Source organism: Nycticebus coucang, chromosome 18 (assembly GCF_027406575.1).
Source record: "Nycticebus coucang isolate mNycCou1 chromosome 18, mNycCou1.pri, whole genome shotgun sequence".
Lineage (NCBI taxonomy): Eukaryota > Metazoa > Chordata > Mammalia > Primates > Lorisidae > Nycticebus > Nycticebus coucang.
In genome coordinates, this window is record NC_069797.1 from 63,280,443 (window position 1) to 63,294,921 (window position 14,479).

At 43.1% G+C, this 14,479-nt stretch overlaps 2 protein-coding genes across 6 annotated transcripts in view; one reads left to right on the forward strand and one right to left on the reverse strand.

Moving 5' to 3' along the window:
• MARCHF10 (membrane associated ring-CH-type finger 10) overlaps window positions 1–14,479 on the reverse strand; it is a 239,954-nt gene that overhangs the window by 177,023 nt on the left and 48,452 nt on the right. The gene's annotated exons all lie outside the window — the stretch shown is intronic.
• LOC128569642 (dolichol phosphate-mannose biosynthesis regulatory protein-like) lies at window positions 9,906–10,208 on the forward strand. The gene has a single exon (XM_053567921.1). The coding sequence runs from the start codon at window positions 9,906–9,908 to the stop codon at window positions 10,068–10,070; it is 165 nt and encodes a 54-aa protein (XP_053423896.1). The 3' UTR covers window positions 10,071–10,208.

Consider the following 14,479-nt stretch of genomic DNA (forward strand, 5'->3'; position numbering starts at 1 on the left):
AGATAGTAAAATGTGTAATTAAAGCATCTCTGAAATTAAGATATAAGGCCCTGATTCTAAAGCCAGTCTACCATTCCCAGGGGCTACCTGCTGGGGAAATATGAAGCCATAGCATAAATAAGACACTTCTTCTGGAATGTCTATTTTACTGAACAATTTATAAGCAAATGAACTAGCTTAGGTAATGTCCCACCCCTTTTTAGAGGCATTCACTTGAGTGGAAAGCCCATGAAGCTTTAGGTATTGTATCAGGCAAAGTCCTGAAAAAGATCAAAAACGGTTTCACGGCTACTATCTCTTTGAAATCCTTTTACCCTTTTTTAGGAACTAAAACCTGCATCCCAGCCTAAGACCAGTAATCAGAGGGACAGGGAGTGTTCTTTGTTCTTTGTACCTCAGGAGATGGCTTAGCAGTGAAAGTGTCCTGGCAGAAGTCAAGAGATCTCTCTGCCAGAGATGGGATAAATCAAGATCATCAACTGTAGTTAAATAGTGATATCATAAAGCTAATCGTCCTAGTCTCCACTTGTCCTTAAAAGCGCTGTATTTTAGCTTATAGTTAGGACATGGATACTGTAAGATGGGAGTATGACAACCTCCTCATTTGCCCACAGATAAATAAACTTCCCTTTCTCCTCAAAGCACTTGACCTTGTTCTTCTGATGTGGCCTTGGGGACAAATGTATGGCTGGATACAGGTGTTCCAAGGATGTTGTCAGAGCTGTGGCTCTTTTTTTTTTTTTTTTTGTGGTTTTTGGCCGGGGCTGGGTTTGAACCCGCCACGTCCAGCATATGGGACCAGTGCCCTACTCCTTGAGCCACAGGGGCTGCCCAGAGCTGTGGCTCTTGCCCTCCTTTCTGCTCTGGTAATGGCATGCCACCTGGGGATATTCCTGCTTGGCTTGATTCTGTGTTCGGGCTTTGTCCAACTTACAGTTAAACTGACTGCTGGCAACACCAGATCCTTATTCTCCTTGCTTAGCGGAGGAGAACTTTGCTCTGGTCACCACACACCTGCACGTGTACATGCCCAACTGGCCAGGATTTCATGCTCCTCAAGTTAAGGCAACACCAGAACAGGGTATAGCAGGTGCTGCCAGCACTCTGCCCCAGAGTTCTTTGCTTTACCATTCTGGTACGGAACTATCAGGCTTCCAGTCACCAGCACCTGCATTTCCTTGCCTTAGGGCACTACCTGGCCACTGCTATGTGGCAGGCTGGAAGTACCCCCAATCATGATGCCCCCCATCTTGGGGTAGCCCTTAGCTGATAAGTGGAAGGCATGAGAAATGCCTCAGCTCCCCATCCTTGGATGAGGATGTGTTCCACACTGGCTCTCAGACCTGCCTGGGGGCATTAGGCTCCAGTTGCCCGTAGTAGTAGCTAGCTTGGTAATACATCCTTTGTTGTCCATTTTCCCTTGGTATCACCCACTGCCATACTTACACTACTTAAACTGTAATACTTGCACCTGAATCCTTATCTCAGTGTGAACTTCTGGAGGAGCTCAAACCAAGATGGGAGATTTGGTTCGGTGCCCATAACTCAGTAGTTAGGGCACATATACTGGGCTGGTGGGTTTGAACCCGGCCCAGGCCTGCTAAAACGACAATAACAACTGCAACAACAATAACAAAAAATAGCCAGGTGTTCTGGCAGGCCTCTGTAGTCCCAGCTACTTGGGAGGCTGAGGCAAGAGAATCGCTTAAGCCCAAGAGTTTGAGGTTGCTATGAGTTGTGATGCCACAGCATTCTACCAAGGGCAACATATTGAGACTCTGTCTCAAAAGAAAAAACAAAAACAAAAACACCAACAAGATGGGAAATTTCAGAAAAAGTCCCAGGATCTTTCCTTAGGATAGGGAAGGTGAAATTTCTGTGGTTTTAGATCAGAATGCCAAACCTATGAAGCAAATATCTTTGCTTCTATGAAGCAAATATCCACCAATGTCTCTGTAGATTGATGTGGTTATTAACTCCAATTAGAGCTATTCTGAGGTTATGGAACTACCTGGAGAGCCAACACGATCCCATATTGGTTAAGTATGATTGCTTTACAATAGTAATCCACCATAACATTATAGTGCCTTATTATATAGTACAGGCATCGAGGGATTGATTAGGGTTTAACTGATCTAGGTTGGGGTTTGACTGATCTAGGCTGGGCTCGCTTATGTATCTACAGTCAGCTGGGGTGCTCTCCTAGGCTGAGCTTAGCCAGGCAACTCTGTTGTGTGTGTTTCTCCTCCCCTCCTGGGACCAGTCAGCCAGCCAAGACACATTGTTCTTTTTGCAATCGCAGAAGTATAAGAGTACATGTTCAACAGAGCAAATGTTTTTAAGCCTCTATTTGCACCACATATGTGAATGTTCTTTTGGCCAAATTCAAATTCAAAGTCAAAGGGTAGGAAAAAGCACTTTTCCCCTTTTGGGGATGATCTGCAAAGTTATAAAGCAAGAGGCACGGAAAGCGGGAGGGCTGAAAAAATTGAAGCCAAATCTACCCAACACCTACACATTTGCTGTCCTAAATCTAACTTTCTACTCTCCTGTCCCTTGGAGAATTCTGCAGAAAAGACTTAGCTGTCATCAAATTTTATAACTAGATTCCCAAGTAAATTAAGTTCTGGCTTACTTCTTTTTCTTTTATTATTTTTTTCTCTCATGCAATAAACAGCCTGTTTTTATAATTTAAAATTAATCCAATAAAATTGGCCATCTGAACTTGTCCTCAATACTGAACTAACGAATTTGAAGTGAAATGTATTTCAATAGCTAAAGCATTAAGGGAATAATCAATCAGAAATCAGGAACACTGCTTCAGACAACATACACGTTTCCAGAAGTGTTTAATTTAAGGGTTCCTTATGCTTTTTTTTTTTTTAAGCTTTTATTTTTATTTATTTATTTATTTATTTTTTGTGGTTTTTGGCCAGGGCTGGGTTAGAACCCACCACCTCTGGCATATGGGACCAGTGCCCTACTCCTTGAGCCACAGGCGCCGCCCAGGGTTCCTTATGCTTTAAACTTGACACTGGCCATCTTCAGGACCTCCCCAGACATGATGAAATGGCAGGATCATAGTGAACACCTATCATCGGTATTCTTGCTGCTCCTTTTTTGTATTCTCTATCCATCAGAAGAGAAAAAAAAATAAAAGATTTATGACTCATTGTTTTTCAAGGATGCTGCTTCCTCTGCAGTTTTGCAGGTTGTTTTTGGATAAGATTTTCTCCTTGCTTATACACTGCCCACTGAAGTGCTTTTTATATCCCAGGTTTGTACGTTTACAGACCCATCAGTCAATTTCATGATATTGTTTTCTGTCCTATAGGTGTCTTTGGTGCTTTGAAACTGACTGGATACACAAAACACAAAGAAAATGTACCTAGATTCAGTCATTGGCATTAAAAACAATCGTACTATTTGACCCATCCCTCTGATGATAACATTTTATGATAGTTCTGTTTCCTTAGATCTGTCCTTTGGGCCATTTCTGAAGCGGTATGTTTCTGGGATTCTCTGGGGAATTGTCCTAGGTTCTGTGGAGCCAGAGTTTCCATTATCTGTGGGAGCACAGGAAGGAATTTTACAGTAATTCTGCTACAGTGAAACATTTGCCTTGAGGCTGGAATTGAAAATAGCAGCTGGAAGGACATTTGGAAAGGGGTGGGGGTTGTGGGAGTGCAAGAGAGGTGGAGAGAGAGCTTTTCACATTTGGATAAAAACACTAGCTACAAGGCAAAACGGAGACAGGCCTGGCATCTTCCACCCTTGAAACGATCCCAGATTCAATTCTCTTCAGGCTTGGCTTTCAAAGGCGGCGATTTCAGTGCCGCAAGTGGCGGCCAGGGTCAGCGCCTGCTCTCGGTAAATGAACAGTGAGTGCCACGACTCCTGGACTGCGACCAGCAGCACCACTGCTTCCCAGCCGCTCCTCCCACAGCACGTCAGCACTGAAATGTAGACCGCTTCCCTGGAGTCCCTGGTAATGCAACAACTAACTTCAGCCCTCTGAAGATTTGGGGAAGAGACGCTCCACCTTTTCCAATCCGTGTCATTGCAATAAAGGACACACATTATAGAAGATTTGGGGAAGTGCCCCCAGAGGAACAAAAAAAGGAACATCAACTGGAAATAGAAACATCCACAAAATCATGATGTAAGAGGTGGTGGCAGTTAGTCTCCAAGCACGGGCTCCGGTGAACCACGCCCAGTGCCATGGCGTCCTAGCTCACAGCAACCTCAAACTCTTGGGCTCAAGTGATCCTCTTGCCTCCTAGTATTGGTATCACACCCTTGGGAAATGTCCTCCATTTGAATCTGGGCTGCCCTGTGCATAAATGCGATGAATAGCAAAGGGCTCAAATGACACTGCGTGACGTCTGAGGCTAGGTCATAAGAAGCCTTGCAGCCTCTGCCTGGTTCTCATAGATATCCCTTCTTGCTCATGGGACACTTCCACTAGAAGCCACTAGTGAAGCTGCGGACAGCCCTCTCCATGTGCAGACACTCTGACAGACAGCCCCGCTGTGCTCCCTGTTGACAGCCAGCATCAACTGTCACTTCACATGCCTTCAGCAGTCGTTGGTCTGAAATCACCTGAGCCATTGGTCTGAAATCACCTCAGATAGTTCACGAAAACTGCCCAGCTGAGAACTCTGAACACAAGGAACCATGGAACATAATAACAAATTATTATTTTCAGCCTCTAGGTAACTGGCACAGAAATTATATATTTACACACACAAATATGTATACTTATGAATGGATCCATCAACTGATGTATCTGTTAAATAATTTTTAATTTAGTCACATTCGTTTTTTTGTTTGTTTGTTTTTTGAGACAGAATCTGACTTTTTCACCCTCAGTAGGGTGCCATGGCATCCTAGCTCAAGGCAACCTCAAACTCTTGTGCCCAAGTGATCCTCTTGCCTCAGTTATTTTATTTTTTCCATTTTTAGTAGAGACAGGGTCTCACTCTTGCTCGGGTTGGTTTTGAACTCCTGAGCTCAAGAGATCCACCTGCCTCAGCCTCCCAGAATGCTGGGATTACAGGCATGAGCCACACCACACCTGCCCAGTCACCTAATTCATTTACTCAATAAACATCTATTGAGCATACAGCTCCCAGGCATGGTGCTAGTCTCTGGGAATATAGTGGTAAACAAATTCATTACAGTCCTGCCTCTAAGGAACTTACAGTGGGGAGAGATGACAATAAACAAGAAACATATAAATAATTATAAAATGATAAATTATTAATATGTCATTTTTTTATGATTAAAAAAAATCATAGTACTACACTCAGCCTACCTGGGTAATCAGTAGGTTAAGTGGGTATCTGAAAAGTGAGAAGGAGACAGCCATGTTAAGGGGTAGAGGGCAGACAGAACTTTCTAGAATAAGGGAACAATAAAGTCCCTAAAGTGAAAAAGAGCTGGGGATATTTAAAAGGACTGAGAGAAAGTCACCATGGTAGGGCTAGAGGAATCTCAGGGAGAGGGATGGAAGAGGAAGAGCTGGCCCAGAGCAGTCAGGCTTGTAGGCCCTGGTGAGGGTTTTGGATTTTCTCCTAAATGCAGTGGGAAACCATTAAAGGCATTTAAACTGGGGAGTGACATGATCCAATTTACATTTTAAAAAGGTCATTCAGGCAGCCTGGTGGAAACAGATTGGAAGGGGTGAGAGGGGATCAGGGAGGCGTCCACCCAGGCAAGGTTGCTGAGGATGCCAACACTGCGAGCAGAACCCCAAGAGGCACCATGCAGCACCCACTGGCTTCCCGCTGTGTCACGGGGCCCTTGCTCCTCAGAGAGCCCCAGTGGCATGGCATTTGTCCTAAGGCAGGTTGTCTGTGGATTGTACTTCTGATGACAAATGCTATAGATGCACAAATTCACATCCAGAGAACCTCCCCATTGTTTCTGAGAGGCACTCGTGGTCCTTGTTCTGGCGTGATAGATGCACCCTGCAGACAGCTAAGCCTCCCCAGTGAGGTGTGCGTCACAGGTGCTCATGAGCCTGCTCCCCTCAGTGCCCCACTCCAGGGCACCCTTGTCTAACACAGGATGCTGCTCCAGGGGTGGCTGTGGGTGAAGTGCTGGAGGACCACCACCACCCCCAGCCCTATCCCAGCCAGCAGCAAATCCTGTATATTGGGATATGTGATATCTGAAGTGCCAGTCCATCTGGTTGACCAGATTTGCCGCCTTGATGAAGCTGTCTTTCCTGACCAAGTTGGCTATTGTTACCAACAGATACTAGATCCTTGTGCTGTTGTTAAATTAGTTGTGAACAAAAGGGAACCAGAGCAACTAAAGCCTGCAGTCCCCATAGGTTAGAGAAAATCTGTCAATAGCAATTATTCCCCAGGATTATCATTACAAAGGTATTTAGCTCTGCATGCTCAGCTGCCCTCTGACGTTCACAGGATTTTTAGATTGTACCTTCACAGAAACTGCCAGGCACATTGCTGACAAAAATATCTGCATATGCACAGCCAAGTGTGTGAACTGAGCATGCTGGGGGACAGCCCCGTCATCTGTCCCTATCCCTCCCCTTAAATCTGTTTCCCCCAGGTCTCCCACCTCCCCCAGCATCATCTAACCATCACCTGCAGTGAATCTGGGAGTCAGCCTCAACCTTTGCCTTCCTCTTTCTCTGCACTGTCTCTCACTGAATCTCTCTATCCAAACCATTCACTTTTCTCCCTCCGCCCACTGCCACCTAGGCCAGGATGCCCACAGCAGCACTTTCTTGGTCTCTGCTTCCAGATTCCTCTGGTCCACTTTCCACAGGCTGGTAATCAACTCCCCAGACTCACCACTTCCCACCTTTATCTCACCCTTTACGCACCAGACATATTCATCGACTGTGGGTCCCTCAGGTAAACTTTCCCTCAACTCCGGGCCTTCTCATATACTAACAGTTGGCAAACTATGATCCATCATGCTCCAGCCTCCTGTCTATTTTGTAAATTAAATTTCACTGGAACACATCCACCCCTGTTCCTCTCTACACATCGTCTGTAGCAGCTTTTGTGTTAAGGATAAGTAGTTAAGGGAGAGACTGTGTGACCTACAAAGCTCAAATAAGGCTTACAGGCTCTGTAAGTTGACCACCCAAGAGACTATAACAAACTGGTCAAAATACGGAAGTGGTCAACAACAGGAACTAGGCCTACTGTTCTGATATGTACATGTCCGGTCTATGAAAATTAGGTCCACTTAAGGAGATGATCAATGCAGGGAGGTGGTCAACTATGGTGGTTCTACTGTTTTTACCATCTGGCCCTTTATAGAAAAACTCAGCCAAACTTGTGGTATACGGCTTCTTCTGCCTTGAACTTTCCTCTTCGTATGTCCTTTCTCCATGTCCACCCCTTCCTTCCCTTCACCTGGCAAACTCCTACTTACCCTTCATCTCTTAGCCCAGAAATAACTTCTTCCAGGAGGCCCTCCCTGACCACGCCCCAGCCCCCGGTATGTTCCCATAGCACTCTATTGTGGTTCACAGCAATAATTACAATGGCCTCCTTCTCTGCATCCTCCACCAGACTAACGTCCTTGGAGGGCAAAGACCCGGTCTGTCTTGTAGGTCTACATCTTCATTTTGTGGGCCCTGGAGCAAATCTCATTAAAGTTTCATGTGCCAATTTCTACATATTTAACCAGTTTAAATAAAATACCTTTATACTCATACGAGTGTTCCTTTGTCTGTGGCAAAAAAGACAAGTAAAACTATGATTTATATGTGATTAAAAGTTGGCAAAATATTAAAGACAATTATTATTGTATACAACATATATTTATCTTTTCTAAACTATATAAATATAAAATATTATATTTATAATCTTTTCATTTTGCCAAAACTGCTAATTGTAGTTATTCTTCTAATTGTGTTATTGTAATCTAGATTTTCACATAATGTGTGCTCAATTGCTGGTAACAATCCAAAGAACTGCAAATAAAATTAAGTGTATTGGCTCAGTGCCTGTAGCTGAGTGGCTAGGGCATTGGCCACAAGCACCAGGGCTGGTGGGTTCAAACCCAGCTTGGGGCCTGCCAAACAACAATGACATCTACAACAACAATAAAAATAGCCAGGCACTGTGGCTGGCGCCTATAGTCCCAGCTACTCAAGAGGCTGAGGCAAGAGAATCACTTAAGCCCAAGAGTTAGAGGTTGCTGTGAGCTGTGACACCACAGCACTCAACCAAGGGTGACATAGTGAGACTCTGTCTCAAAAGAAAAAAAAATTAAGTGTATTAAAAGTACACAAAATTTGGATATACTTTCAAAAAAGTAATTGAAGATAAGAACACAAAACATAAATATTATTTTACGTATGTTATTTTTCTCCTATATTTTTCAATACAGTTTATTGAAAAGTATATTAAAATGAAAAGGCAAAACAGAAAGTACAATTAATGAATGTCAAAATTTTAAATCAAAATGATTCAAAGCTAAATTTATGAAATCTCATTAAATATGTACATGAATAAAAGGATTCCAACTCCCGTGTGTTATGTCTCTTAGTTGATAGTGTAAAGAATTGGTATGACTTCATATGCTATATCTAGACCTATGTATGCACTTATTTAATATAGTTACTACCGTGCCATTTCCTATGTAGTCTCAGAACTATGAATTAGAAGAATACCAAGAGAAGCAAGAAAATGGACCCTTTGCCCTAACAATCTATTGCGTTCATGACAGAAAGAGGGATTTGACAACTTATTTGTCTTTTCTTTTACCTGAGCCCTTCCATTGCTCAAGTCCTCCCTGCAAGCCAAAGAAGTGTCTTCCTGCAACATCAGCAACAGCACAACCCACAAACCTCTGTCATTTTCTGACACTTTAATTTGGAGGACACACTGCAAAGGATGTAGGGAAGCAGTTTCTTGGGGCCTGAGTGTAGTTGGCCACAAGAATAGTTGTTTAAGAGTGTTAAAGATGCTGAGCCTGGGGCCCACGGGGCAGAGGCACCACATATTCTTTAATAAATGTATGTTTGTGTGCATTTGTAATATGCAGCATCTGCTAAAGTGAGGGGCCCATGGTAGGAACCCATTTTGCTTGCATGTAGGAGCAAAATTGCCCTCTAGTCTGCTGCGTACAGCTCCTTTGTCCATAGAGCCCGGCACATAATAGATACCCAGGAAATAGTGACAGGCACACTGTGAAGAATTTTTATTCTTTTGGACCAATAAGGCACTAATATATAAATGGCTGATCTCTGACCTAATCACCCTGAGAGTATAGCCATCTAGTAGAACAGGGGTCAGCCAACTTTTTCCATAAATGGCAGGATAGTAGTAAACAGTTCAAGCTTGGTGAGCCATATAGTTTGTGTTGCAAATACTCAATTCTGTTATTGTAATGCAAAAGCAGCCATAGACAATACATTGACAAATAAGTGTGACTGTGTTCCAATAAAACTTTATTTAAAAAACAGATGGCAGGACACATTTGGCCCATGGGCCATAGTTTTCCAAGCCCTGTACTGGAGCATAGGAGGACAAGGACAATGCTGATGACCAGGAAGAGGCAGAGTTGAAAAATACATATTTATGGGGTGGGAGTATCAGGAGTTGCTGTCTGCTAAGGGCATGGCTACCCTACTCTGATCCCCTTATTTACTCCAGCACACCAGAGGAAGCCTGAGCTAAAACTGCCAAGAGATTCCAAAGGCAAACACAAGGCTTGCTTTCCTCCAACTAGGTGGTCACTCCTACTTCTTGGTTTCTCTGGTTTGTCACCCCTAACTGTATTTGACCCAGAGAGTTTATAAAAATATTCCTGTCTGAACCCCTGTATTAATCCGCTAGGGCTACTCTAACAAAATGCCACAGACTGGATGGCTTAAAGAACAGAAGTTTAGGTGGCGGAGCACCGGGGAAATGCCATTCATTGACAGCCAGCATGTCATCCACAAGTATTTCCTGCCCCGAGCCTATGCTGTTGCCATCCCCTTGGCTGTTGGTCTCCTGTTGCTACTGTTTGTGGGATTGTTTGTCACCTATGTGATGCTGAAAAACCAGAGGGTGACCAAGAAGGCTCAGTGAAGGCCCAGCAGGGATAAGGCTGCCAGGCGCTTTTCAGTGTCCTCTCCAGGGCAGGGACCCAGGATGGAAGCCTGCAGGATTAGTCCAGATACTGTGGCCCCTTCCAACTTGGCTGCCATCCAGATATCCCTGTGGGATGGAGCTGTTTAGGACTCACCCCTGACTGACCAGAGCCCCATTCCTCCCCTGCTCACCCTTCCAGAAGCCAGGAGGAGGAGCATCTGGAAGACCCTCTCACCCCACTCTGGCCAAGGCGTGAAAGATGCTGGTCCTCCCGCTCTCACTTTCAGACTCCCTGTCACTTTTTCCTCTGAGTTCTACCATCTTACCTCAGTTTTCTTCCTTTCACATGCCGATATTGAACTTAGCAGGTTCTGAGTGGCACACGGCCTTTCCAACCTCTCCCCACAAATCCTACTTCTCTACAAAGGCTGTTTTCCTTGGCCTGACACAGCCCCACGTTTCACAAGGACTCTGGAAAGCCTAGCAGAAGACCTGACAGACCCCAGTAACATCACCATGTCTTAGCACACCAAGGAGGCCACATTGGGCCTCCCAACCAACTCCTCCTCATGGAGCCTAGGATCTCAGCTCTAGGGCTGGCCTATTTGGGGAGCTTACCAATAAACACTGATTTTATGTAAAAAAAAAAAAAAAAGAACAGAAGTTTATTTCCTCACTCTTCTGTAGGTTAGAAGTCCAAGATCAAGCTGCCATCGAGGTTGCTTTCTTGTGTGGCCTCACTCCTTGGTTTGTGAATGGCCCCCTTCTGTCTGTGTCTTCATATGGCCTTTTCACTGCAGGTGGAGTCTGGGGTGTGGAGAGAGACCACTCTGGTGTCTCTTCCTCTTGATAAAAACACCAGACCTTAGACTAGGATCCTACTCTTATAATCTCATTTAACCATAATTATCTCCTTAAAGCCCCTCTCTCCAAATACAGTCACGATAGAAATTTTTGGAAAACACGTTTCAGTCCATAACACCATATTTTTGGATTCACTGGTTTCAGGTAGGGTCTAGGTATTGATTTTTTTAATGCTCAGCATATTTCAGAAGCACTGGTAGCCAGTTTTATCTAATATCTTGGCTCTAATCTCAATATCCCAGCTCTGTCACCCTTCCAGAACCCAATTTCAGCTAATTAATCACGATTTCCATACTTGGTCAATCTCTTCAGGCTTCACTTCCAGGGAAGGAGAAATGGATAATATGTGGGAAGTAAGAAATAGCAGGAGGAAGGAGATTTCCAGGTTTCTGCTTGGCTAAATGGCAGGGCTGTTCACTCGATAAGGGGGAGCAGGTCTACAGGTGTGTCTTGGGGACTCTGAGACACCTGTGAGACAGTCCCATGTTATTATCAATAAGTAAGTCTGGAATTGAGATGAGAAATCTTGGCTAGAAATAAAGACTTCAGTCTTTTATCAGCAAACTGTTGGGAGTTAAATGCATGGAAATGAATGACTGGAAAAAGAGAGTGAGGAATGGAAACCTAGGGAATTCTAGCAATGAAAAGAAACGCCAGGAAAGAACTTTTCAGTGAATAAGACTAGAAGGAGGCATTTGAGTTAGTTGGAAATTTGAGGTGGGGAAGGAAGAAGAAGTCCAATTAGAAAGAAGGAAGAGGCCAATTAGAAAATGTAACCAAGAAGCAAAATTTAAAAAAATCTGAAGTATCTCCTAGATTCGACAATTTGAAGGAGAAGGAACTGGCAAACTGGCAAACTTTGTGACAGGCCTGTGCTGGTCACCCTGGGAGGCTGACCTCTATGGGCAGAATTAGCACATTTCCTGGCCCTCTGGATTCCAGTCATGATTGGCCAATGGAGAATATCGGCAGGAAATGAGTGGGCGGGAGGAGTGAAAGGCTGAGAAATGTCTTCTGCTTGCTCCCTTGAGAAGAGGGCTACTGTCTGCTGGCCCCTCTTCACAAAGAAGTCTCCCAGGCCTGCTCCTGTAAAGCCTCTTTGCCCTCTCCCTGAAGGCCCGGGATAGTGACAGCTTCCCGCTGTTACCAGGCCCTGTGGTGCCACACTGTTCTTTCAACTTCCCTATATCCTCTCAGCATCTTTGTAAATACTCCCTATATTAAACTCACCTCAAATGACCCAATGTGAGTGTCAGCCTTTTGTTTCCTGCTGGGATCCTGACTGAGGCAGGGCTCAATCCAAATAGAAGCAGGTTGGGAAATGAATGGCAGAATGGGGAATACAAAATATTATTTTGAAGAGCACCATGAAAATGCACAGGTAATAATATAAAACTAAACCAGCATTTAAAAAGGGGATATTTTCTCATTTTCGTTCAGATTTTTGAAAAGTGATAGAAAATCAGGATGAAAAATCTTTTCTTTTCTGTCATAACCTCCATCTCCTTTATCACTTAGCAGAAACCAGTCTTCTCATGAGTTAGGTATGAAACATTCTACTCCAGGTTTTTTGTATTTTACTATTGATATGTGTTTTAGAATTTATCTAAATGCTGCCATACTGTACATACCATTCAGTAGCTTTCTTTTCTCAAAAATACATTTTTGAAATCTATTCATGTTGATATTTATAGAGCTAGGCCATTTGTTTTAACTGTTGTGTAGTATTTTTTTGCTACAACTTAACATATTTATTCCCCTATTAATGCACATATTTATGATTTAAGTTTTCCACTATTATAAACAAGAATGCAATGAACATCTTTACACTTTTCTCCTAATATATGAACATTATCTCCAGGATGTTTACACAGAAAAGGAATTGCTGACTGTAAGATATGTGCCTTTTCTTCTTTACCAGATATTACCACGTTGACATCTTCCCCCTGCCCATGGCAAGGAGTTTTACAGACTCCCATGAGCAGTAGGTGCAAGTTCTTGTTTTCTTATTTCATAATCAAAATTTTATGTTGTTAGAAGGCCCTCACCAGATGCAGCTGCTTGATCTGGGACTTCCCAACCTCCAGAACCATGAGCCAAATAAATTTCTTTTCTTTATGAACTTCCCAGTCTCTGAAATTCTTTAATAGCAGAACTATGAAATTGACTAAGATTGAAACAGTGCTAATGCTTGATAACTTTCTTGCTTTTTAAGATTTTTGAAAGTGTGACTATTATAAAACGGTATGCATTTATGTTTTTAAATATAATAGATAGTAGATATACATGCACACAAGATAAAGTTCAGAAGGTACAAGAGCATATACTGTAGAACAGTATCTATTTCTTAGATACTGTTTTAGTCTGCTTGTGCTGCTATAACAAAATACCACATACAGAGTAATTTATAAACAAGAGAAGTTCATTTCTAGGAAGTCCAAAGTCAAGATGCCAGTAGGTTTGGTGTCAGATGAGGGCCTGGTGTTTGCTATCAAGATGACACCTTGTTGCTGCATCCTCTAAAAGGGTGGAATTCTGTGTCCTTACCTGGAAGAAGGGCCAGAAAGGGCTGTACTTGGTGTGAAGCCTCTTTTACAAAAATCTTAATCCCATTTATGAGAGAGTAATATTCATGACCAAATCACCTCCTAAAAGGTTCTACTTCTTAATACCACCACAATGGTATTAAATTTGATGGGGACACCATCATTCAAACCATAGCAGCCACCTAGATCTCTGCCCTGTTATTTATGTGTTATGCATTCTTCAAATACATTGTATGCAGTTACATGTGTATAATAAAAGATTAAAATATTTTTGTACCTCATTTCTTTTGTCTCGATAGATTCCACACAGTTTTATAGATCTAGTGTTCCATCAATTCCAAAGGTATAATCATCACTGTTCTGAAGGGCTGAGGGAACTTCTATAACAAGTTTTACTCTCCTGTGGTTTCCAATGGAAGCTTGTGGACCAGGTTATTTTATCAGTCAAGAAAAATAGATGTGGTCAGGAAAACAGACATCTCCTCTCCTCTAGATATCTTAAATAGAAAGGGGTTTATACAAGGAAACAGGATTAAACAACTCTAGGAAAGCTGCAGGAGTGATAGCGCCCAGGATACTTCTTTCAGAAAATCTAGAAGTTCAGGAATCACAAGGAAGCCACTGTTATTAATCTGAGCTGCTTATAAAACTGACAGGAGGATTCTCAGGAGAACACCCAAAAGCTTAGGAAAACTTCCACCTCAGCCATCTGCTACTGCCTCCAGAAAACAATGGTTTCTCCTCTTCCCCTAACAAATTTCATGCAAGTGCCTGTCATTGGTGAAGTGTAAGCTGAATACTGTTGGCAAGATCAGGGGAATGTACTTTCCAAGTTTGTGCTCCCGTGGAAAAAGACAAGAGCCCAGAAAGGCAGATATGGTACAGAGTATCCACAAGTGGCAGCTGGCAGGGTTCCCAACAACAATCTCCCTCCCTGACTAACACAGATTATTTTATTACTCAACTTTGTAATATTACATTCTGTCCCTGTTAGGA

What these genes read in the sequence shown, in the direction of transcription:
- LOC128569642 (XM_053567921.1), top strand. Translation starts at nt 9,906, where the DNA reads ATGCCATTCATTGACAGCCAGCATGTCATCCACAAGTATTTCCTGCCC.